This window comes from Colletes latitarsis, chromosome 11 (genome assembly GCF_051014445.1).
Source record: "Colletes latitarsis isolate SP2378_abdomen chromosome 11, iyColLati1, whole genome shotgun sequence".
Classification (NCBI taxonomy): Eukaryota; Metazoa; Arthropoda; class Insecta; order Hymenoptera; family Colletidae; genus Colletes; species Colletes latitarsis.
The window spans coordinates 6,031,251-6,055,737 of NC_135144.1; the positions used below are offsets into that span (position 1 = coordinate 6,031,251).

The window sequence follows — 24,487 nt, forward strand, 5'->3', positions numbered from 1 at the left end:
TTTACTATTTACACGTAAGGTCAATAACCTCGCGACGTAAACAATGAAAAGCAAACAAACGCTTCGAATCCATATATTTCCGGAACTAACCACGTGATCGATTTGAAACAAAAATTATTATATCTCCGGAACTAATTTCGCTATCGACTTCAAACGAATTTCATTTATTAATTTCATTTTATCCGATGGATATAACTACTGCTATAATTTATGTTGTCTTCCATGGGTGTTCGACCATCCCTGGGAAAAATTTACATGAGAGATTTTAGAGGCCAAAATAAGACGAAAATCAAAAATACTAATTTGTTGATGGAGGCTTCGTTACAAAGTGTTTTTCTAGAAAGTGGGTAGGATTTCGGGGGTACGTCTATTCATAAAAAATTATTGTAATTGACCCCTGCAACCGAAAATAATTTTTCCAGAACGATTTGAAATTTTGTAATTTTGTCGAAAAATTTCACACATTCTCGATTTTTTTCCTAGAAAGTGGGTAGGATTTCAGGGGTATGTCTATTCACCAAAAATGATTGTAATTGACACCCGCAACCGAAAATAATTTTTTCAGAAGTAATTAAAAATTTTTTTTTTCGTCGAAAAATTTAGACACCTACCCCCCGTCGATTTTCCTTAAAAATACGTTTTTGACTTGTAGTAATTTTATTTGACGCCCTACAGAAAAATTGTGTAATTCTTTTTTGTAGGTACTCATGAGCTCTACTTCAGAAAAAAGTTTCAATGAAATATATTCACTAATGTAGGAGTTATGGCTGTTTGAAAATTGGACCATTTTTATGTGGTTTTTCTCATTTTACGGGGTCAAAGAACAACTTTTCGAATATTTTTGCAATTTCTCCATATTCTTCATCTAAATACGCGTCGTTTGCGTTTTTGAAAATTAAAATCGTCCAATCCGTTCAGAAGTTATGATATTTTAAAGATTTCTAGCCATAAATTACATTTTCGATTAGTAATTTTTTTCTCGAAAATGCGTAGGATTTTATGGGTATGTGTAATGACCAAAAATGATTGTAATCGACTCCTGCAATTGAAAATAATTTTTTTAAAACGATTTGAAAAATTTCTTTTTCTGCCAAAAAATTTCAACACCTACCCGATTTTTTTTCTCGAAAGTGGGTAGGATTTCGGAAGTATGTGTATTCACCAAAAATGCTTATAATTGACCCCTGCAACCAAAAATAATTTTTCCAGAACGATTTGAAATTTTTGAATTTAATTGTTAATAACTTTTTGACGGAGCCTCCATCAACAAATTGGTATTTTTGATTTTCGTTTTGTTTTGGCCTCTAGAATCCCACATTAACATTTTTCCTAGGGGTGGCCGAACACACTGTATACCTAAAGAAGTTGCAGCAATTGCTATTGATTATATAACTGGTATGCAATAAAACTGGATTATAAATTGTTTATTTAATTGAAAATGAATTTATATTTGGCAAACAGGATATTTGCGTAATTACTATCCCAGCATGTTTTTGTAAATAATTGTTTTCTCTAGAACTAACTGTGGTATTGACTTGAAACAATATTCGTTTTCAAGGGCGTCTTATCTTCTATCTGATGAAAATTAATAAAATTAAATTTTCTGTACTAAGTATGCACATTTTGAATAAATGTATTGGATATTTTTGATCAGATTTTTAAAATATGCGACATAAAAGAGAAAGATATCTAACGAATAAATTTTAAAACACAACTTTCTATACATATAATGCAAAAATTAGAAGTACGTTGCCTCGTAAAAGAGAAAAACAAAGACTGGACATTTCACCGGTCATGATAGGAATAATTACGTGAAGTGTCAGCAGGTTAGGGTTAATCGAGACTCTGGCTTATCGGCGGAGTTTGGTATAAGCTTTTATTTGTTTATTGCTAGAGAGCATAGTAAAACTATTTTTATTTATCTGTTACTTATGTTTCGAATAAATTACACTGGCGTTTAGTGTTTCTTAAATTTTACACGCCAGTGTATTAAAACCATAGACTTGAATATATAAAATTATTATTTATGATGTATAATATATATTTATATGTAACACCTTACATAACGTCTTGAGAGTAAAGGGACAGCTTTATACGCGTCAGAACAGGGGTAAATGATCGGGTCGAGCAGAGACGTTTGTTCCGGGGGCGGAACACTTTCGAGGAGACGTTCGTTCGACGAATCCCGGAAGTCGTTCAATAAGGAACAAAGACATTTCCATAATCAGTCATTACGAGGTTCCTGCATCAACGGCGTTTCGCGGACGTTCCTCGACACAACCGACGAGACGTAGGCGTAAAGGAATCGATCACTGCGAAAATGATTGCGACACGCGCGATTCACCTTGGCAAATAGGATAATAGCTCGTTTCGCTCGTTTCCTCGTCAAACGTGCAAATATTTGCCGTCACGGCTGCGATCGATTCATGGAAATCGGCAATTTTCAACGATATTACAAATTAATAGCGATAATAATTCTAATCTGAGTTTTACAAAATTCGTAGCTAGACTAAAAATATCAAATAATGAATAAAAGATGGAATGTTTGTTAGTAAAAAATTTCAATCCTACGATAAAATATTTCACAAAATCAAAATACAAATTTAACTGTTCGGACGAACGTCACGAATACATCGTTTCACGTTGGTCTTATTGGTTATCTATTATTCGCATAAAATTTTACCTATCCCATGTCTTACATCGCTACAGGAAAACTCGCTATTATCGCGTAGCATGCGATCTACGGGATCTTTGATCGAAGAATCGAGCCGCTTCGTCGTTGCAGCTAGACCGAACGTTTCCGATCGCCGGTCTCGTGCGATGCATCGATCGATCCGACGTGTCTAGGAAAGTGTAACAGGTGAGCTAGTCCCCCGAGAACGGTCTGTCGGATATCGCCGTTTAACTTAGAATGCCCGTAAAAACTGCAGGAAGGACGTAAGCTATTAAATCAGGGTTACTCGTCACTCATCTTCTTAAAATAAGAACGCTGCTCGAGGTGATTCTCACGATGCCGAGCATCCGACAGACCGTCCATACGATAAAAATTTAGTCCCTAACGGATCACGAGATAAAAACAAATTATGCATTTCAGGATTAGGTAGAGAATAGTGCTACTAATGTCTGTAATTTTTAAATATTTGCATATCTCTATTACTTACTTAAGGGGGAAACCACTATGACGAATTGAAAAAATCGAAATTTTTTTTTATCTCTTTTTAATGTTTGGGGGTTTAAGAATGACCTAAACTGTTAAAATAAAATTTGCAAAAATGACAAAGTTACAGAAGTTTTAGTAGATGTAAAAAATATAACATTCGTAACTTATTTGCAACTCTTTTATTATTTCTGCTGTGGTCAAGCTTTTATATGAATGGAAATTGTTTGGATCGCGATATAAGTAAATATATGTGGGCCGAGAGTATTTAGTCTAGAGCGATAAGTGGTATAAATGAAGACTGTTTGTATCAAGTGAATAAAACTTCAAATGCGTTTTTCTCAAACCCAACTTTTTCAAACTGGGCAGCTCAATAACTCAGTTTTACTCAACATTTTGTATGGTGATTTATAATAATATTCTCTTCGAATTTTCGATCGATTAATTAGTAGATTAATAGTTTTAACATGGTGTTAAAAGAAATATTGACTTTTTCACAGATTTTTGAGATCTTATCTTCAAAGTTCCACCATTTATAATAAATTATTATTTGTATAAATCCCTAAGTGCAACTGAAGTTACTGTCTTACAGTTTAAGTATAACATATGTAACTGAAGTAGCTAAAGTATAAACGGAAACGACTGAAGTAACTGTCTCACAGTTTAAGAAAATTGCATGATTTTTTGTTTTAGAATTTATAGTGAAAAATTACACGTCCACCCGTTTTCAACAAATTTTGGGGGGCTTCTCACGCCGGTTCCTATTATGTCTATAATAGTTAATATTTTTTAGTTAACATTTATTAGAAAAAGTTTGAAAGTTACCTCGAAAAAATACTTGAAAATTGGTTTTTTTGCAGTCGTCAAAGTAATTTCCCCCGTTACGTTCTTCGTCGTCGTGCAACAATTTGATAAACGAAAAAGAGGGAATATTTTTTAAAATCTCAGAAAACGAAAATTAATTTTTCAATATACAGAGTAGACCGGAAATCGTAATGCTTACTATTATAATTCAGAGCATCCGAGGTTGAAGAAGAAAAACGCGCGAAAAAAAATTAACGCGCAGTTCGAAGGCACGACGGTTTTTAGCCAACGGACAACGAATTTATGAGGATCCGTCTCTCGTGTTCATTGAAACTTCCGGCGGTGAGAAAAGGGAGAAGTACTCTGCCTGTAGGCGACAGACGCGCGCGCGCGCGCAAGTCTGTGTGCTTGCGCAGCATGAATGTAATAAAGTTCGGAGGAACGGGCGAGAAAGAGTCGTTCCCCAACTGGCCAGCGTGGACGAGCTCGATTCACACGATACGAAAGCGTGCCGCGATCAATTTATCTCCAACGATCGACCGACCGACGCACAGTGGGGAATTTGCTCGATTTAGTTGGCCAAACATCAATTTCGTCAAAATCATTCCAGACAAAAATAAATTGTTATCTGATAAAGTTCAAAATTTAAGAAATATCTTGCAATATGTTGCAGTTCTTTTTCCGTTAGTATTACTATACAATGTGTATGATTTTATGAAACATGACTGTCCGTAATAATGTACGTTTCTTTTTTTCATTATTTTTTATGTTACTGTGGTAACGATAGCAGAGTGCTACGCTATCTAACAAGTATACAGGGCGTTCGGCCAACCCTGGGAAACATTTTAATGGGAGATTCTAGAGGTTAAAATAAGACGAAAATCAAGAATACTAATTTATTGATGGAGGCTTCGTTAGAAAGTTATTAACGTTTAAAGTTCCACCCGTACCGAAAATAATTTGTCCAGAACGATTTGAAATTTTTTTTTCGTTGAAAAATTTAGGCACCTACCTAACCCTGTCGATTTTTCTTAAAAATCTGTTTTTCATTATTCATAAATTTGTTTGACGTCCTACGGAAATTGTGTTTGGTACTTTTTTGTAGAAGTTATGGACGTTTGAATATTAGACAATTTTTATGAGGGTTTTCTTACTTCACGGTGTTAATGAACAACTTTTCCAATATTCTTGGAATTTCTACATATTCTTCACTAAAACATGCGTTGTTTGCCTTTTGAAATATTAAAATCCTCCCATCCGTTCAGAAATTATGATATTTTAAACATTTGCATGAAATTTCGAGGAAGCATTTCTGGCTAGAAATTATATTTTCGATAAAGAATTTTTTTCTCGAAAGTGCGTAGGATTTCGAGGGTATGTGTATTGATCAAAAATAATTGTAATTGACCTCTGTAACTAAATATAATTTTTTTTAGTATGATTTGAAATTTTTTTATTTCGTCTAACAATTTCAGTACCTATTCAAATTTTGTTCGCGAAAGTAGGTAGGATTTCAGGAGTATGTGTATTTACCAAAAATAATTGTAAATGAGCCCCGCAACCAAAAGTAATTTTTTCTGAATGATTTAAAATTTCTTAATTTAATTTTTTAATAACTTTTTAATGAAGCCTCAATCAAGAAATTGTAATTCTTGATTTTCGTCTTACTTTGGCCTCTAAAATTTCTTATTAAAATTTTTCCCAGGGGTGGCCGAACACCCTGTATACTCGACCGATTATTGAATGTTCCAGCGTCTAAGACAACGCCAGTGATGAGTTCACTAGCAGGCTCACAAGGAGTCCTTGCGGTAGTGGAAATCACTTTTGAAACGGTTGTAGGTATAAGTTATAGTACATTCCTAGTGTTAAAAACCCCAAAGGGTTTCTTCAAAATAGACCTTCGTTTTCGAGATATTTCGATTTCAAATTTTGTACATACCTAATAAATAAATTCTATAACACTCTTCACCAGAATAAGTTGTGGGTAAGTTAACCCCTTAACGTTCATGCCCGAGTTTAACTGCTTTAAAAAACGATATTTGTTTAATCTAACGGTTTAAGGGATGATAATATTTGTTTTCCTTCAAATTATACGTTAGATACAACATTGTAATTAACAAAAACCGCATTTTTAGAAACAAATCCAATAAAGAAAACTGATCATTCTTGGTTAACCCGAAAAATATGAGCGTTAAGGGGTTAATAGGGTGGTTGATTATAAATCTGTAGGTAGTACGTTCGAATCTTAGCTATTATTGTTGCTATGTCTTTTCTTTTTAATACAATTATGAAATGAAAAAATATTTTATTTATTTTTACATTTAAGCACAGTAATACAAAAGCCGTATTTTACAATATTTCCCATTAACAATAAGCTTATATAGCCAAATGATCGAGCAGTTGTAATGGTTTGGAAAGTACAGTATGAATGTCCAAAATGAGTAGGTATACGGACATCCTTGTTAGGTATTCGGGCATTGTCGTTATTCTAACAATTGTTTGAAATATAACCGAAAACTATTAGTGTCCATAATGGCGATATGATCGATTAATACGGAATTCATTCGATAGTGACTAATGCAGAAAAATATTTGCAACACATACTGTTATTTTATTACTGTGCTTCTTTTTTTTTGTATATTATGGTTTCTGTTTCACAATTAATATTGACGTCATATAGGATTAACATTAAATGTAAAAATAAAAACAATATCTTTTCATTTCGAAATTGTATTAAAAAAGAAGAAAAAAGTTACTGACAATAGAGATTCAACCGTACTACCTACAGATTTGTAGTCAACCGCCCTATCGACTTACCCACAATTTCTTCTGCGAAGACTGTTAAATAATTTATTTACTAGGTGCGTACAAAACTTTAAAAATCAAAATATCTTGTAAACGAAGGACCATTTTGATGAAACCCTTTGGGGGTTTTTGATACTAGGTATGTACTATAACTTGTACCTACCACCGTTTCAAAAGCGATTTCCACTACCGTAAGGTCCTCTTGTCAGAACAAAATGCTCCCCCCTCGCTTCTTCTTACAACAGCAAGCCGCCACATAAGAATATTTGAATGTGATTATTTTCGGTTCGAATGAAATGTCGGTTCGTTTATTCTTTGGCCTCGCATCGCATTTCATAGTGAGAACAGGCGTATCGTGTACGCCTCTCCTGCTGTCCGGAGAAGCTCGGCTATCCCATTAAGAGTCTGATGAATCGATTTCATCGAATGCGCCGTCCTGCCTAATGAACGAACGTCCAGACGCGTGCATTGATCGGGGGAACGCGAACCACTGACCACGACTGAAACGGAATTCTCGGTATGAGCTCGTTACTCCAACTACCAAGGCTTGCCCGAGAGTTCATTGATGAATCTCTTCCTTTCTCTACGGAGGTCGCTCGCCTCCGTTCCGTAGAAAATCTGCTGAAAAACGCGCCATCGACGCGCGTGAAAGCCATAGAATAACACCGAGTCATGAAGGTTTCCTCGTACGACGTCGGATCGCTCGATGACCATTCCGCGCGTCAATTTCAAACCAAATGACCGACGCAGGCTCTCTGCGATTATCGAGAACAAACAGAAGAGCGCAGACACAGTGGTCTTTGGCGCCAGTTTAGATATCGTGTTATTGTTGCATGCTCGTCGAATCCCTAACGTTCGACCAGCGACGATATTCCAGCGAGCCGAAACATGGTCGATCGTGCGATACAATTGTCGTTATTAGAAACGCTGACTGTTCGACTATTCGGCTAACTATGGACGAAAATTGATCGTTGATCGACGCGTTTCGCTTTGACCAACCCATTTATCGAATCGCGTAGCCAACGTTCGAACCAAGCGATTGCTGTAATTATCAATTACGCGAGGTTCGCGGGGCTCGAGCGCCATTTTCTACAGGCGATAGACCAGATAGATTAGTTACAGATGTTCGACACTCAGCAGAATATTCAACTCTATTATTTATTCTACTGCAAACTTTTGGATAAAATCGATTCTTTTACATTTTCTTGAAGAATATGCACAATTTATTAATTTACTTTATTCTGAAAGCCACCAATGTATATCTAAAACTATCCTTGCTGTATTGTACATTAATTATTTCACTAAATTTTATAAGTAATAATATTTTCTCTGTATAATTTTTACATAATTTTTACCCCTTTATAAAGGGGCTTTCCCGTTAATAAATAAATAATAATTTGAAAAACGTATGTGCAAAATCCTCGTATACAGGGTGTTCGGCCACCCCTGGGAAAAATTTTAATAGGGGAATCTAGAGGCCAAAATAAGACGAAAACCAAGAATACCAATTTGTTGGTGGAGACTTTGTTAAAAAGTTATTAACGTTTAAAGTTCCGCCCGTACTGAATTTTTTTTTCGAAAATGCGCAAGATTTCGAGGCTATGTCTATTCACCAAAAATTATTGTAATTGACCCCCTCAACCGAAAATAACTTTCCAAAGCAATTTGAAATTTTTTTTTTCCGTCGAAAAATGTCACACCTTCTCGAACTATTTTCTAGAAAGTAGGTAGGATTTCGGGGGTATGTCTATTCACCAAAAATGATTGTAATTGACCCTCGCAACCGAAAATAATTTTTCCAGAACGATTTGAAATTTTTTTTTTTCATCGAAAAATTTAGGTGCTTAATTAGATTTTCAGTAATGAATTTTTTTCTTGGAAATGCGTAAGATTTCGGGGGTATGTGTAATGACCAAAAATTATTGTAATTGACTCCTGCGACCGAAAATAATTTTTCCAGAACGATTTGAAATTTTTGAAGTTAATTGCTAATAACTTTTTAACAAAGCCTCCATCAACAAATTGGTATTCTTGATTTCCGTCTTATTTTGGCCTCTAGAATCCTCCATTAAAATTTTTCCCAAGGGTGGCCGGACACCCTGTATACTCGAGTACTGCAGTAAATATCTAGAAGAGCGCTATGTTGAGTTAAGAGTGCCATTGTTACATATCCGATGACTTTAGCGGCGAGAAATCAGCTTGATCGGCGTCGTGGCGGTCAAAATCCTCGCGAACACCGGTCAACGAGGTCTCCTGGAAGTGGGCCAAAGAGTTCACGTGCATTTTTCCATTCATAACCACGAGATCTATATTTAGGTCAGGCATATCGCCTGAATTCGAGGCACAATGGTATTTTAAGACGAACTCCGAGCGCGATCTGTGCACGGGCTGTATATCTCGAGACTCGTCTGGCAAAAGGTTTAAAGAGTTCGACGCGATCGAAACGGGTCCGTTGACTTCTCGGACACAGCACGCGTCGAAACGGAAAGCTTGAAGAATGGAGAGAACCGTTTTTCCTTTCCAAACGGCCATTGCGATTGTTTCCATGCGGCCACGCTCTCGCGATCTTGAACGGTGAAAATGAAAACTAACATCGTCGGCGGCTTAATGGTTCAAAAACGCGTTGCCAGACCGAGTGAGAAAATATTTTGATACTAAACGCGATGTTTTCGCCGGCTCCTCCCGTTTTCCCTCATCGATCAACTTTCCTTTTTTTCTTTCCATCAACTAAAGCAGTTTTTATAATTATTAATAAAATAATTGTTTCGAACAATTTTCTATATTCCAAATATAATTTTCTTTCGTTTATCATCGTATCTTTGTCTTTTGTACTAATTGTGATCATGGCATAAATAGCGTATAATTAAATTTATTTGTATTTAATAAAGTATACATCGTTTGAAATACGCGTTAACTTACTAAGTTTTTTTCATTATATTCTATTATCTTCTTATTTATTATCATTCGATGTACATTTTTATCAGACCGTCTATTTTATTTCTTTGTTAACGCGTATACGTACAAATTAGCCTGGTTACAAACCGTTTCGCGTACTTAGAACGCACAAAATTATCTTATCGCTTCGAAAACATCGCGATAATTCCGACTGATGCGTAATCGTCGCCGGTATCTGAACAGAAGAGCTGATAAAACAGCGTTAAAGGACGTCTCGACATATCTAGCGGTGGCAAGACGCGCAAAATGTAATTTTATCACGAAATTACCTTCGTTCGCGGTAATTTAATTTATCGCGATTCGACGGACTCTCTATCGTTCCAGCGAATTTAATCGCGCAGTCTCGCAGCCTCTTCTTAGCCGCGTACCTGGTAACCTGGATCCCCGCAAATTGCTATCAATTTGCGAAAGGCGGGTAATTGGGTTGCATAACCGCGATCATAATCCGAGCCGCGCGTTAAGACGAAGAAAAAAAAAAGAAGGAAAAAAAAAGAAAAAAGGAGGAAGGCTGAAATACACGACCTGTCGCGTGTGTCGCCGAGGGAATATTATTAATACGACTCGTTCGCCTTGGCTTACCCATATCGATCACTCAGATAATCGATAAACACGTATAACTCGGTATACCTACGCCCTGCTTTGGTCCCGCGACGCGGTGTTCGCGTCGCAAATTGCAAATCGTCGCCACCGCCAAATAAGAAAAACTTGTCGTTTCGAGCGCGTGTACATTGCGCTCCGTGATGCGCGTACAAAGCGCGGTCATCTATCGCCTGGAAGACACGCATAGTCGTTACGCGACGCTTAGTATAATTTAAACCAATTTATTGGCAAAATCGGCAGATTTATCGCCGCACGAATCGGGGGTAATTATGCAAATCCGGTAGTTCGTTTTCATCCGCGTCGCAGAACCGAGACTTTGTACAGCCGCGACGCGGTTGACGCAACGCTCGAATCAGTTTCGAGAGATCGGCGTGCCTTCGAGGTGGTCCGTTTCGACTAAACTATCGACTTTTGCTCCAATTATTGGGTTGTTCAGAAAGTAATTTTGTTTTTCTTCTTCGTGAAAAGGAACCATTTTCTTATAATATACAGGGTGTTCGGCCACCCCTGGGAAAAATTTTAATGTGAAATTCTAGAGGCCAAAATAATACGGAAATCAAGAATACCAATTTGTTGATGAAGGTCTCGTTAAAAAGTTACTAATGTTTAAAATTTCGTCCGTATTAAATTTTTGTCTCGAAAATGCGCAGGATTTCGGGGGTATGTCTGTTCATCAAAAATGATTGTAATTGACCTCTGCAACAGAAAATAATTTTTTTAGAACGATTTGAAATTTTTTAATTTTGTCGAAAAATTTAGGCACCAAATTAGATTTTCGGTAAGGAATTTTTTTCTCGAAAATGCGTAAGATTTCGGGGATATATGTAATGACCTAAAATGATTGTAATTAACCCCTGTAACTAAATATAATTTTTTTACTATGATTTGAAATTTTTTAATTTCGTTTAAAAATTTCAGTATCTACTCGAATTTTTTTCTCGAAAGTGGATAGGATTTTGGAGGTATGTGTATTCACCAAAAATGATTGTAATTGACCCCCGCAACCGAAAATAATTTTTTCAGTATGATTTGAAATTTTTTAATTTAATTTTTGAATAACTTTTTAACGAAGCCTCAGTCAAGAAATTGATATTCTTGATTTTCGTCTTATTTTTGCCTCTAGAATCCCCCATTAAAATTTCTCCTAGGGATGGCCGAAAACCATGTATAAATATTTTACTAACTTATGTACTGGCCATTTTGGTACATCTTTTCCCATCTTCCTGGTAGTACTATGCTCATAAAATTGCTGATCTTTATTTATAAAAAACTGATGCAAATGATTTTTGACAGTGTTGCTTTAAATAAATGTTTTATCGTTTAAGAAATTTTGTAAAAACTGGAATAAGTAATAATCCGATGGTGCCGGATCTGGCGAGTATGGTGGGTGTGGTAGCACATTCCATCCAAACTGCAATAGCTTCTGACGAGTTACTAAACTTATGTGAGGTCGAGCTTTGAAACGAAACCAAGTCGTTTCATGTGATCATAAACGGTCAAATTCGACCTCGCAACGATTTCTCGTGTTGTTATTAGTCGATTTGCTTCAACCAATACCTTTATTTCGCCTTCGTCGGCTTTATTTGGCCTTCCAGAATGAAAGGTACCGCCTTCCATATCAAAATTGCAGGAACGAAATTTTGCGAACAAGTTTTGGCACTGCCATTCTGTTAAAACATCTTCTGCATACACGTTACACAATTTTATTCTTGCTCGAACAGCATTCTTATCTTTTCGGTAATAAAAAAGCAAAATATGCCGAAAATGCAGCTACTGATTTTTCATACTTGACGGGACATCAAACAAGCCTTAAAGTGTCAGCTGTGAAAATATATAATGAGAATACATTATAAAATTTGAAGTAAAAAAATTCGAGTAGGTGTGAAATTTTTCGACAGAATTAAAAAATTTCAAATCATTCTGGAAAAATTATTTTCAGTTGCGAGGGTCAATTACAAACATTTTTTGTCATTACACATACCCCCGAATTCCTACCCACTTTCTAGAGAAAAATTCCTTACTGAAAATATAATTTTAAACCAGAAATGTCACTTCGAAATTTCATGCGTATCTTTAAAACATCATAACTCCTGAATGGATTGGACGATTTCAATGTTTCAAAATAAAAACAACGCGTATTTTAATCAAGAGTATGTAGAAATTCTAAAAATATTCAAAAAGTTAATGCTTGCCCCCGTAAAGTGAGAAAAACCCCCAAAGTATGGTCCAATTTTCAAGCAGTCATAACTCCTACAGTAGTGAATATATTTCAATGAAACTGTTTTTTGAAGTAGAACTCATGGGCACCTACAAATAAGTATTAGACAACTTTTCTGTAGGGCGTCAAACAAAATTACTAAAAATCAAAAACGAAAACAAAAAGAAAAATCGACAGGGGGTAGGTGCTTTTTTTCGACGAAAATGAAAAATTTCAAATCGTTTTGGAAAAATTATTTTTGGTTGCGGGGGTCAATTACAATCATCTTTTGTGAATAGACGTACCCCTGAAATCCTATTTCACTTTTGAGAAAAAAATTCAGTCCAGGCGGAATTTTAAACGTCAATAACTTTTTAACGAAGCCTCCATCAACAAATTGGTATTCTTGATTTTCGTCTTATTTTTGCCTTTAAAATCTCCCATTAAAATTCTTCCCAGGGATGGCTGAACACCCTGTATTTATAACTATTTATAACATAATGGGGTAGAAGAATTAATTGAAAAACGGGTAGATCACGTTTCAACATCGAGTCAGGTGTCTCGCTTCGATCGAACCGGGAAACAGATTTATGAGGTCTGGCATATCGTTCGCCAAGTTTTCCGTTTCCCTGGGCGAGCTGGAATTCGAAATAGATTCGTACGAAATATTCACGCGATAGCGACACGATCATTATTTTCGAGGGGGAAAAAATTGAGAAAACGCATCATCGAGCTATTCTCGGTCTTTTTCGACGGGATGGACGAAATTCCTCTTCGAGGTTGGTACAAAAATAATATCATAGACAGAGAGAACACACCATTGGCGCCTGTTTCGTCGGGATTCCATCGCGATGAGTCGTTTTTACTCTTCTCGCGTGCTCGTCTCTCGCGCACGTGTCGCAGATCTTATTCTCTTCTTTGCAAACAACGGTTCGTTATGATAACGAACGGTTCGCAGAAGAATCTGTTTCGTTTTCATAACGATCCAACTCGCCACTTTCTAACAAATATTTTAATTCACGAGAAAGTCACTTTCCGAAGCAACAATGTGCGAACACGCGCCATCGAGAAATGCTGGATGAATTAATGCCCCCCGTCTTAATTTCCACTCGTACGTTGCGGTAAAAGCAGATAGACTGGTACACGGTTATTATAAAATATACAAGTACATAAAAATGCGTCCTTTTTTTTAACCCTGTAAAAGTTCACACCGGCCCTGACCGTATTCCACGGATACTTTTACATAACGATTTAGGTCGTTCGCACCAACCACGACGCGGAACACGTCGTGTTGCTGAGAAACTCTGCCAGATCCGTCTGAAATGTCGCCGTTTCGTTGCCAACCAGTTTCTTTTTCTCCTCGATTTCCCCGAGCGACGACGACGTCAGGAACGACGGCGATCGTCAAGATTAGACGCATCGTGTCGAGTCGCAACTAGGACTACCACACGTACTCTTTCGAGGCAATGAAACCTACTAACCCGTAACCAAATATTATTTTTCAATTCTATGTAATTATTATAATTGTATATGCATTTACCCTAAAAAATACATTGACATTAATCCATTAAAAAGTTAAAAAAATTAATTCTCAAGATTGAATATTAAAGAAATAAATCTAGATAGGACTCTTGAATTTTAACCAGACTATAAAAGTAAGTTCTATGACAAATTGAGAGTAGGTTTCAATTGACTAAAAACAAAGTTTCGTTTTCGTGGACAATTTGGAGGGTTTGGTGTGGCAGTCGATGCGTTAAAAAAACACCTACACCTAATACATTTTGCAGGTGTAACTTGTGTGTAACACAAAAGGGTGCCTCGTGTACTTTTTTCTCACGATCCGAGAATGGTAACCCTGATGGCGACCGTTCTATATTTTTCCTATCGCGTTCTTTATCCGTGACGGACGAACGTGCACTCGTGCCAATTCTGCGTGGAGGTTTTTCAACTTGCCGAGAAAAATCTAGATAAGAATTATTTGCAGGAACGACAATCCTCCGGTTCTTATCGAGCATTCTGTTGTTTTTTACGAGCCACGAGATAAGAGTCGAGTCTCGACCGCGATTCTACGTTCCCCGAGCATGTACACGAACATATACGAGTATGAAATTTTCCTCAGTAGCGTTTCGCGCAGGTTTCAAGACTCACCTTGATGTCCAGATGGGCCACGTTCAGGGAATGCAGGAAGGCAATTCCGTCCAAAATCTGCTTCAACAATCTGGCGACCTGTCGCTCCTCCGGAACTTCGTCTCTGTCCAGTATCATTTGTAACTCACCACCGGGGGCCCTGAAAAGACAGCAAACAGAGCTGTGTTAAATAAATTGACTTCTATAATAATCTAAATCCCGACATTAATTCAGATTCAATTAAATCAAACGGTGTTCGATTTAATTCAATTAACAATCTTAATAAAAATATTAAATATGAAGAACATATAAAATAAATAAATTTAACGTATTTTTTATATAAATATAAAACAATTAATCAAAAATTCTCTACTAATATAATCAAACTTTATATGAAATTATATATGGTGTTCAGCCATCCCTGGGAAAAATTTTAATGGGAGATTCTAGAGACCAAAATAAGACGAAAATTAAGAATACCAATTTGTTGATTGAGGTTTCTTTAAGAAGTTATTAACGTTTAAAATTCCGTCTGTAGAACGGCAACCTGCGAACAGCTACGTGCGCATGATAGTGGTTCTCACTTAGCATGAGAGACTCTATTCACTGACGTATCGACAGCCTTACAGTTTTCTGAATAAGAGCCACTATCGCGCGTACGCAGCTCTTCTCAAGTTGCTGTTCTACAGGCGGAGCTTTAAACTTTAATAACTTTTTAACGAAGTCTCAATCAACAAATTGCTATTCTTGATTTTCGTCTTATTTTGGCCTCTAGAATCTTCCATTAAAATTCTTCCCAGGCGTGGCCGAACTCCCTGTATATAAACCTTACTATTACATAATTTGAATTTGACTCTCAACTTTCAATTATTACAGGAAATACTCTTAAACATATAACTCTTGACATAAATATTATGGAATATTTTGTTGAATATATGTTAAAATAAAAAGAAATAACTAATAATAAAAATGATAAAATTAAAATTGGTCTTAATAAATATATATAATAAAATTTGATTTATCTAATAAAAAAATTCTTTGGTTCATAATTTTATTGCATCGCTGATTGGTTGTAAAACCCCTATAAACCGTAATTTATTAGCCAAATAAAAATAGTTTTATAGTGATGAAATGAGATGTTGTCCTGGAACTTGATACGTAAACTACTATAAGGTTCGTGTCGGTGAATTTGTTCAGTCTTCATTTTCGGTTTCGAAATGGAACGCTTCGTTAATTTCGGTGATTCGAGACGATAAATTTTTTTTACAATTTTCATATTTAACACTAGATTTACGGGCATTGATAGCACGTATATGTATTGATATCTTTCATGTTGACGATTACCTTAAAATACGATTTTTCTTTTAATAAGAATATGTATTCATGCCAATGCATCAATCAAATTCAACATAAGTTGTTAAAAAATAATATTTACGTGTTCTGCAATTTTAAATATGGAATCTGCAATCCGTCAAATTGACGGCTTCCGTAAATCTAGTGTTAATCTGATATACTTTTGCATAAATCGAATATTTCTACGATTTCTACGGTGATAACGGTTTCCACGAACGATAAGAAGAAAACGCGCAGAACTTACATCTCCAGAACCAAAACCATCTCGTTGTTCGTCTCGAACACCTGATGAAGAGACACCAGGCGCGAACAATTTGCCGCGGCATCCAGCACCGCGACCTCGTGAAGCGCTTCCGCCCTTAATTCCTGCGCCCGTCGCCTCTTCCTCAGGAACTTGGCGGCCCACTGTCGTCCGCTGGATCTTTCCCGACATCTTCTCACCGTTGCGTATTTGCCTCTGCGAACAACAAGCAACCGGGTCAATTAGAACGAACCGTTGCGCAAACACGGATTACGAATAGAAATCGCCAACCATAACTTGTGGCAAAACATGTATTTTTCTCGGACAAGCGTGACGAGCAACGACGGTTACGAGTGAAGTAACATTGCGCGAGCAAGTCGTACGCGTAAACGCTTTACTTTCGTTCTTCCGTTAACAACCAACGAGTTCATCCCTTCCCCGTGGTTCTCTACGCACGGTAAAAGTCACGAAACATGCTAGTATAATTTCTAATATTCTTTATCTACAGATTTCTCAAAACACTTAATATTTCAACAAACCTATTTAAGCTGTTTGCTTGAATTTATGGCGAAATTATGTAATTACGAAGAGTTGCATGAAACTCTCGTGCTTCAATTTTCCACTCGGTAAATAACAAATGATCTATATCGCGGCGTGGCGTTCACGAACGATCCATCGCGATGATCCTCGGATACGGAGCGCGCCGCGTTGTAATCCGATGATCTAAACAGCCTCTAGAAAGCGAAATTTGCGCGGCCAATGCTCCTCGTCCAGAGCGAGTCTTTCGATTCACGAGCTGAAATCGTAAGAACAACGGTGAAAGCGTTGCCGTTGTCGATCGCACAAAGCTCGTTTCTTTACAGTGCATTCTTCTTTTAACGAACTTTCGGTTACCCATCCCACCCACCATTAATGATGAATTCGAGAATGGTCGCGGAACGAACGGTTTTCGATTGCAGGGAACGACTCGTTACAAAGGACAGATAGGTCGAAGGGATCAGAGAACAGACGTCCCTTTAAGCGTCATTAGAGAGTATTGTTCGAACGAGATCCCACCGTGTCCGTCAGGGAACGACCGAGTCTTGCCAGATTCGTCAACGATCGAATACTTCCTTACTTTCTTTATTCGTTACGATCAGAAATTTACAAATTGCAAGTACACGAACAGGCAGACGCTAGCTGACTCTAGACTTATTTAACTTAACACATTAACGAGGGGTCATTTTGTTAAAACTTTTCTATACGACGGACGATTTTAATGATACAGAATTCCTTCAACATGTGCATACTAAAAATGTGATGAGTATTTTTGTAATTAATATATTTTATTAAAATTGTCAGGAGTTATATGTGGATAATATTGGAATTTTATTCTTGTGTAACCGAAGAAATTACTAGAAAAACACACACATGTCGTAAAACGAGAATACTCGTTTCTCGTCGTCAATGTATATTTCAATAAAACGAAAATTCTCATTTCCCGTCGGTAATGTGTTAATAACACTTTATAATTTCGTATAACTCTAAAGTCACATACCCATATTTTATACGTATATTTTCAATGTCTGGTTATTTCTATTCATTTATTTATTTATTATGCAGATCAAAACCCATTAGTGTACAAGAGAAAATATGACGATCTTTTTACAGTTCAGGTAGAGAATAGTGCTTATAATAAAACAATATATAGTATATATTACTACATAGTATACATATATTATATACTACTGTATAGTATACATATAGTATATGTATAGTGTGTAGTATATACTGTTTTATTATAAGCACTGTTCTTTATATAGAAATACGAATAGAAGAAAATGAATTAATATTGAGACTTACAATTTAGTTATAAATTGTAAATTTGATTTTTAAATGAGGAAATTTTAATGTCAAAGAATTATCATCGTGTGGCGATATTTCCTGCACTCGCCAGCAGAGGACTACGTTCTTTCACAAGTTCAAGTATACTCGATCGATCACCTATTCCTATATACAGGGTGTTCAGCTATCCCTGGGAAAAATTTTAATGGGACATTCTAGAGGCCAAAATAAGACGAAAATCAAGAATACCAATTTGTTGATGAAGGCTTTGTTAAACAGTTATTAACGTTTAAAGTTCCACTATTGCGCGCACACAGCTGTTCGCAGATTGTCATTCTACAGGCGCAACTTCAAATGTTAATAACTTTTTAACGAAGCTTCAATCAACAAATTGATATTCTTGATTTTCGTCTTATTTTGGCCTCTAGAATCTTCCATTGAAATTTTTTTCATGGGTGGCTGAACACCTTGTATAGTGATGAGTTCGCTAGTAGATTCAGGACCAAATACTCCCCTCTCCTTTCCTTTTCTAGCTTCCTGGTATCTCGCTCATATCTTCCTACAACCCCAAATCGGCCACAATCTTTTAGGAAAAGAGGAACAATAAGATCGAGTTTACGACAACGGTAGAAAAATTAACAAATTTTCGATACTATTAGTGTTCTGACAAATTCTATTCTCGACTTCGGAGCCATCACGTCACGCGTCGCTTTAATTAACCGACTATCATAAAATTGTCGACCAACCGTAATGATTTTGTAGCCAGGAAAATGTTTACGGTCTCGTAGGATGTGAGATCATCGATGCAATTATCAGTGGCATTAGCTTGGATCGAGCAGAGAGTTCGATCGCGGAGGTTCGTGGCCGGAAAAATTCACGCGATACCTTCGGTGATAAAGTTTGCGCGGTTCGCGTGAGCTCGGCTTACTTAGGGGATTTTTGTAGCCAGACCGGGTTATGCTTCCAGCGTTCTAGGTATATCGACGTGGACACTTTTCAGCCGATAAACTGGTTACAGGACTGACGTCGTGGAATGGTTTACCCGTGTCTTGAGAACGAGCTTCGAGTCTCGCCCCTTAGCACAGCGGCTCGTCTAGGTATGTATGTAGGTTAACAAATGCCAATATCAAGCCACAACGATCGTGGACAGACTCTATCGAACAGGCTTCGTTATCTACATTCTAATTACGGATTGTCACTGTGCCAACCATCATGCACGTCGGGCAAAGGGAAGATAAAGTCCATTTTCAACCCTCGAGAGCTTTATATCGAGCGACAACCATAATTGACGCCAATCCCCTTCGCCGATGGCTTTCATCCACAGGGTGATTCCAAGGTTTTACATTTATGGGGTTTGATCTCAAAATTACCCTTTTCGAGACATCTCGGAATGGTAATTATTAAAATAAAAAATTTCAACTCACACGATATCTACAATTATGCGGGACAAAACTCTGTTTAACGTCGAACAATTTTTTACGTTTTTCAACGCAATATAGCGTATAACTTGAGAATGTAAATCATTAACATTTGAATAAATGTATACAGATACTTAAAGTGCGCAGAAATATGTGTAAAAAATTTGAAATCGATAGGTCTAATACTTTTTCTAAAATTAATACGCCAAGGAAGCCTAGATTTGCGGTCTTTGAATCAGACGACTTTAACGATCCATTCTTGGGGCAAAGGGTACCGGACTCCCTTTTGCGGCGCGCTTAATAAACCTTCAACCGTATCTACAGCGAACAGAAGTTCAACCGAGTCCATGGAAAGCGAACCATTTCGTATAGACGATCGCTTCGTCGAACGGAGTAACGAGATTGCGCGCTCGAGAAGGGCAATCGTCTTCGGGGAACGAACGATCGTGATAATTGGGGGTTATGTAGACTTTCGTTTACTCGAGGGTTCTAATCTACGAGTAAGTCGCGGCAGCGACGTCGCGGATCGCATCCTGATAATAACATCCGTCGCAGTCGTCGTCGTAATATCGAATTTACAGTTGCGCCATTAGGCGCCGCGGGATTGCGAACGCTCGTACACCATGAACGTTTCTTCTTCCTAGATCGTCGTCAAGATTTTCTGCAAAGCAACCGTTCGATTACGAATTTTAATTCTGTGATCGCGCGATAGAATTTTTGGATACCGCTCGAAATCGAAATTTTTTTTTTGATGCGATATGTACAAAAATGATTGATTTTGGGTTAGTGCGTTCATCTTTTGTGCAACAGAGGCAAATCGCTCGTATCGTTTTTTGTAACGACTTTTTGTGCCATTTCTTTCGAGTGGATTGTGTTTAAAAATGCCTTGAATAATATTTATCATTGCCATTTTATAAACTTTTCAATCATCTTTTACGTTTCGAATTTGGTATTGGAATTCCCGATGGTTAAATTGGACTTGTTTCATCGTGACATCTCGCTTATAAGGCAAAGATCTCAACTGTCAGACTTTGATTTTAACGAGTCTTTGCAAGGTGATAGTATATATATTCCTAATGATATGTGTAAAATATTAACCGTATAATTCAATAATTTCAAAGATATAAACTGGTATAAATCCATTTTTCCGTATATTAAAATTGTTAATATTAAAATACAAACTTTTTCGTAAATCACAAAGTAATACAGCGTAGCCAACAGATTTGATAAAAATAAATAGGAAAAATACATAAGAACCAAGTTTTTTTTCATTTAGAGTGAATCACCGTTATAGTGTACGAATACAATTTTCACAGGTCTTTTCAAGATAATAGAATACAGAGTGTTTAACCATCCCTTGGAAAAATTTTAATGGGAGATTCTAGAGGTCAAAATAAGACGAAAATCAAGAATATCAATTTCTTGACTGAGGCTTCATTAAAATGTTATTAAAAAATTAAATTAAAAAATTTCAAATCATTCATGGAAAAATTATTTTCGGTTGCGGAGGTCAATTACAAGCATTTTTAGTGAATATACATACTCTGAAATCCTACACACTTTCGAGAAAAAACTTCTTTACCAAAAATCTAATATGAGGCTAGAAATAATGCTTTCCTGAAATTTCATACGAATCTTTAAAATGTCGTAACTCCTGAACGGACTGGAGGATTTTAATTTTTCAAAATGCACACAACGCGTAAAGTGAAAAAACCCCATAAGAATGGTCTACTTTTCAAACGGCCATAACTCTTGCAATAGTGAATATATTTCAATGAAACTTTGTTCTGAAGTAGAGCTCATGGGCACCTACAAAAAAGTATTAGACAACTTTTCTGTAAGGCGTCAAACAAATTTATTAAAAATGAAAAACAAATTTTTAAGAAAAATTGTGAGGTGCCTAAATTTTTCGTCAAAAAAAGAATTTCTAATCGTTCTGGAAAAATTATTTTCCGTTGCGGGGGTCTATTACAATCATTTTTGGTCATTAGACATATCCTCGAAATCCTAACCATTTTCGAGAAAAAAATTCCTTACCAAAAATATCATTTCTCGCCAGAAATGTTACCCCGTAATTTCGTACGAATCTTTAAAACGTCATAACTTCTGAACGAATGGGGCGATTTTAATGTTTAAAAAAGCAAACTACGCGCATTTTAGTGTAGAATACGTACAAATCGTAAAAATATTGGAAAAGTTGGTCCTTGACTCTGCAAAATGAGAAAAACCCCCAAAGTATGGTCCAATTTTCAAGCAGCCATAACTTTTACAGTAGTGAATATATTTCAATGAAACTTTTTTCTGAAGTAGAGCTCGTGGGCACGTACAAAAAAGTATTAGACTACTTTTCTGTAGGGTGTCAAATAAAATTACTAATAATTAAAAACTAATTTTGAAGAAAAATCGACAGGGGGGGTAGGTGCCTAAATTTTTCGACGAAAAAAAATTTTTAATTAATTCTGAAAAAATTATTTTCGGTTGCGGGGGACAATTACAATCATTTTTGGTCATTAGACATACTCTAGAAATCCTACCCACTTTCTAGAAAAAAATTCGGAAGGTTTGAAATTTTTCGACGGAAGAAAAAAGTTTCAAATCATTTTGGAAAAATTACTTTCGGTTGCGGGGGTCAATTACAATAATTTTTGGTGAATAGACATAACCCCGAAATCTTGCGCATTTTCGAAAAAAAAATTCAGTACGGGCGAAACTTTAAACGTTAACAACTTTTTAACATAGTTTCCATCAACAAATTAGTATTCTTGATCTTCGTCTTATGTTGGCCTCTAGAATCTCCTATTAAAATTTTTCCCTATGGTGGCCGAACACCCTTTATCCTATCACCTTGCAAAGACTCGTTAAAATCAAAGTCGGACAGTTGGGTCCCTTCCCCTGTTAGTGAAATTTGCGATTTCTCGAGGTTCGTAAAGTCATTGTTGCGAACAGTAGAAGAAAGCTTTCGATCGCCTTGACGCGCAGCATGCGATCTGTATCGAAGGGAAAAACGTGCGCTCCTTTACGCAATCGACGCAAACGCTAGGAAACAAGTTCAGAAGTTGAGGAAGTGAACAGAGCCAGGCCAGCCCATGTTGGGGCGCTCGTCGTAGCTGTATTGCTATGCACGTGATCTCGATTTCCCTGGTCGAGCCCAGGTCGAACTCCCACGCTCCGTTGTTGTTACCGCGCGTATGCACGATTCTCGTAAAGATCGCCCGCTCGCCGAACAAATCGCATCCACCTTCGAGCCTAATTTGTCTTGGAAATGCGATGCAGCGAACATCTTGGGCAACCCTAGCGCGATATTACGTCCGATTCGTGCCCGGTCTCTGCTTGGCTGATCTACCACGAAACGAGTAGAGCTCGTTTCGAACGTAATTTCGCCTCCTCCGCGGAAATGTGATTCCGCGTGTCGTGCAACTAACTTCTTTCTCCCCTCTTCGAACGAGACTACCGATGTACCTGACCGATCATGCAACGTTCAAAATCACAATTCTTTTACGATTTCTCTAACTCGTAACTCTCATTAGCGTCGCACGCTTTAACAAGGGGGATGTAACTAAAACTTAGTAGAAACGAATATAGGTCGGTCACGATACTTTTCTAATTAAAATGAAAATTACATTTTTTCCTACGTCATAATAAGGAATGCATTAAGGGGGCAGGATAATTTGACGAGTCTAAGATTAGTAATACTTTACAGGAACAATAAAAAAAAGTACATATTTGATTGACATAAGTTTTTGTGGTTTATTTTAACACATTATAAGGTACAAAAAACAACATTAAAAAGAAAAAAAATGACTCTCCGTAACTTTAAACGCGTTTCTCTCGAAACTAGGTTTTTAGAAATGGTGTCTTTAGCGTAACATTTATTAGGTATCGACGATTTATCGAATTCATACTAGAAATTTCTACGTTTTTTGTTTATATGTTTCAAAATTGTTGATAATTAAAAAAAATTCGATCATCAATACCTAATAGATGTTACACCAAAGATACGTACCAAACACGGAAATCGGTTGGTTGTTCCTCCAAAGTATTACTAATTTTTAGACTCGCCAAACTGTCCTGCCCCCTTAAATGATGGCACATTTATATCAAAATTGTATTTTTATAGGTTTATTTTATCTCTGTTACAATTTGTTATTGTTGGGGAGTTGCAGGGGTCATTTCTCATACAAGAAATCGTAACGCGTATAGGTCGTTTAACAGCCATTTTGTGAATAGGAACAGGTTTCGAGTGGTCCTGAATCGTTAGTTTAGGACGTAACAGAGCAACGCCAACGAACGATTCGCGATGCCAAGGATGTTCCCGCGAGCGGTACCAAGCGGAGAAGCAAGAAATCGAAATGGTAGTTTTCGTACCCGCGAGACAGCACCTGCGAGAGCCGTGCGTTCGTTACGCCGGCGAACAAATTCCCCGTAATGGCGAGGTGGCAGCTGCATGGCAGCCAACAGGTGGTGCGATAAATCGAGGCCAGGCCGAAACTTATGCACCAGCCGTTACCACAGAATACGTTCTTAATTTATTAATAACAGACGAACGTTTAACGACAACGCGTCCCTCGACTGACGCGACGGAAGGTGCTTCTTCTTCGGGATCGCAAACTCGCGGACGAGAGAGACCGTACAAACTTTCGCGCGTTCGTCACGGGACTGCCGTGACATTAATAGGGTCAGCGCGAGAATCGCTCGAACGAGATTAATGTCCGATTTCTGTGCGTCGATAAGGTCTCGAGACGCGGTGAATTTTAAGTAGCCGTCGAGTCCAAGCCCGAGTAGCACGAAGCAGTGCACCGAAGAAAACGAGGCTGACACGAGTAGGCATCTAACGAGAAGTCTCGGTGTACCCGTCGCGATACCACGCAGGGATTTCTCTGCGAAAATGCTACGTAAGTGTTGAACACCGCTCGTTCGAGGTTAATTACGTGGGTGCGTTCGGTCTTTCAATAAGAAATTCCGTCCGAACGATTCCTGGAAGATACGTTTATGTATTTATTCGTTCT

At 37.2% G+C, this 24,487-nt stretch overlaps 1 protein-coding gene across 1 annotated transcript in view; it reads right to left on the reverse strand.

Moving 5' to 3' along the window:
* Positions 1–24,487, reverse strand: part of LOC143347971 (uncharacterized) — a 137,255-nt gene that overhangs the window by 20,534 nt on the left and 92,234 nt on the right. The window contains exons 2-3 of the mRNA XM_076777673.1: positions 16,243–16,455; positions 14,667–14,805 (exon numbers count right to left, since the gene is read on the reverse strand). Of these exons, the coding sequence (XP_076633788.1) occupies positions 14,667–14,805; positions 16,243–16,455 (352 nt within the window). The remainder of the gene's footprint in view (positions 1–14,666; positions 14,806–16,242; positions 16,456–24,487) is intronic.